The 2,515-nt window shown below is 41.8% G+C and overlaps 1 protein-coding gene across 1 annotated transcript in view; it reads left to right on the top strand.

The window, feature by feature from the left end:
* Positions 1-2,515, top strand: part of LOC107669262 (uncharacterized) — a 42,925-nt gene that overhangs the window by 34,485 nt on the left and 5,925 nt on the right. The window contains exon 5 of the mRNA XM_016461443.1: positions 991-1,278. Within this exon, the coding sequence (XP_016316929.1) occupies positions 991-1,278 (288 nt within the window). The remainder of the gene's footprint in view (positions 1-990; positions 1,279-2,515) is intronic.

Raw genomic sequence — 2,515 nt, 5'->3', positions numbered from 1 at the left:
TTTATTTTATATTTTTTTTAACATATAACATTTCTGTCCCCCTCACTTCTGAAATGATGGCTACGCCCCTGTATGCAACACTATCAAATGACAACCTGAACAGAGTTGTTGGTGAAATTCTTCAGTCTACAACAAACGCAGGCGAACGATATGTGCATGGGAGCTTGAGGTCACGTGGGTTACGCATTCAAAGGTGGCGTGTCAGACAGAGTCTACAAGAAATCGATCCTATTGGACGGTCGTTCAGAAGAAGGCGTACAATCCGTCGACGAATTTAGTGTTGCAACTCCAAATCAATTATGGTGAGTAAATTCCTTAAATATTATCTTTAGTGTAAATGAAGTAGCACAAAGTCTAGAGTCCGTTTCTAACAGTCCACTTGGACATGATGGAAGAATTAGCATACTTAAAGGTGCAGTACGCAATTTCTGAATATATGGCGTTATTTTACTGTCAAATGTCTAGAGCGCACTGTTGTAGCGCGAAAGTACATTGCTATGATGCGCAAGCACGAACCTCTCCGCTCGCACGCGGATTTCCTTAGAAATGAATTCTTGCTCTCGACATTTGACAGTAAAATAACGCCATATGAAAAACGCTGTTAAAAGTGGATTGAACCAAGTACCAAAACACACTTGTAGCCAGTCAGCAGCAGGGGACATATACACTCATTAAAGCGTGTTCGTGAATTTGGGGGCGCAGCTATGAAGATATGGTTGTGATCCTTTTGGGTTGGGGAGTGTTTGTTTTGGTGATTTGAAATATCAACATCATATCTAAGAAATCACATACTGCACCTTTAAATCAGTTGTTCTCCAATTGGGAGATAAAAACACTTGATTAGAACTATGTGCTACCTTCCAAATTTGAAGTCTACAACAATACGGACCAATCCATTTAATCCATTTAATGTTTAAATTATTGATGCGTAACCTTGACCTTACTATACTTGTACCACACACACAACCTTGTGGTTTCAATTTCTCTTAGGCACATAGACGGAAAACACAAACTTGTGAAATGGAGGATGGTGTTCCATGGCTGTGTGGATGGTTTCAGTCGTACCATCATCTACCTTGCTTGTCTAGACAACAACAGAGCCTCTAGTGTTTTGTCACTATTCATTGCTGGTGTTCAGAACTTCGGAATGCCATCTAGGGTGAGGTGTGATCATGGACTTGAAAACACTGGTGTTGCCCGTTTCATGCTTTACAGGAGAGGATTAAACAGACATAGTGTTATTACTGGCAGGTCTGTGCATAATCAAAGAATTGAGAGGTTTTAGCCGTGTCGGAAATCCAACCACGGATTGGCATGTTGTTATCTCAGAAACAGGCTCAGCCATCACATTGAATCAGGTAAACTGGTTATATATTTATGTTTCAGTATAATTACGCACGCTATACCAGGGGCGGTTCTAAACCCTTTTTAGGTGGGTTTCAGCCCCACTATCTGTCACCTTAGCCCCCCAAAACTATCTTAACGATCAGGCCAGTGCTGCTTCCTCGAGAAAGTTTTTCATTCTCACGTGTTTTAAGTCTTGTCAGTTTAAACATTAAAGTAATGTTAAGCCATTTAAGCCCAAGACATCTCAATGTGGTACTCATGCACTGTGATAGAGTGTTTCTATGCGCACCGCTCACACACCTGAAGTGCACAAACAGATAGCCTTCTCAGACAGCAGGTGAATACCAATGGCTGTCTTGACAAGTATTCTTATAAGCACAGTCGGTGATGCCTTGACCCCAGCCTCAGTCCATTCCTTGTGAGGTTCACTCAAATTATTGAATCGATTTTGCATGACATGCTATTGTGTGCTGCGCATTTTACTGAGGACAGCTTAACACGAGTGAGTAGTGCCGGATTCGCCAAAAGCTTTTGTTGAAAGACGGAGCAAGGGGCGTGGCAGTACTGAAACACCGTCTAAGCTGTTCGCCAATCACAACGCACTGGGACAGCTAACCAATCACAACACATTTTGTTTTTCGGAAGGCGGAGCTTCATCAAAGCTGGAACTAATCGAGCCGTTTGTGGCAGGCTGGGGAGAAAGGTATTTTAATAATGTAAATTATGTGAAAAATAATGAGAGCATGTTCTGGTACACCCCCAAAACAAAATCAAGATGCATAATAGGACCCCTTTAAGTGAATCTAAACAGTAAAGAAAATGTCAAATGTACATCAGTATAACGGATCCGTGCATTTCTTATGTAAATAATGTTAATCAAAAAGAGCAAAAGAACAGTTGTTGGATGTTGGGGGAGCGCGAGTGAAATTAGACAAACTTGGGGGGGCGCATGTCCTTAAAGGTTGAAAACCCCTTTGTCGCTATTCATTGCTGGTGTTCAGAACTTCGGAATGCCATCTAGGGTGAGGTGTGATCATGGACTTGAAAACACCGGTGTTGCCCGTTTCATGCTTTACAGGAGAGGATTAAACAGACATAGTGTTATTACTGGCAGGTCTGTGCATAATCAAAGAATTGAGAGGTTATGGGCAGAGCTAAATCGGGTAGT

Source organism: Sinocyclocheilus anshuiensis, unplaced genomic scaffold (assembly GCF_001515605.1).
Source record: "Sinocyclocheilus anshuiensis isolate Anshui unplaced genomic scaffold, SAMN03320099.WGS_v1.1 scaffold632, whole genome shotgun sequence".
NCBI lineage: Eukaryota > Metazoa > Chordata > Actinopteri > Cypriniformes > Cyprinidae > Sinocyclocheilus > Sinocyclocheilus anshuiensis.
The sequence above is the reverse complement of the archived record's forward strand: the minus strand, read 5'-3'. Positions and strand labels throughout refer to the sequence as shown.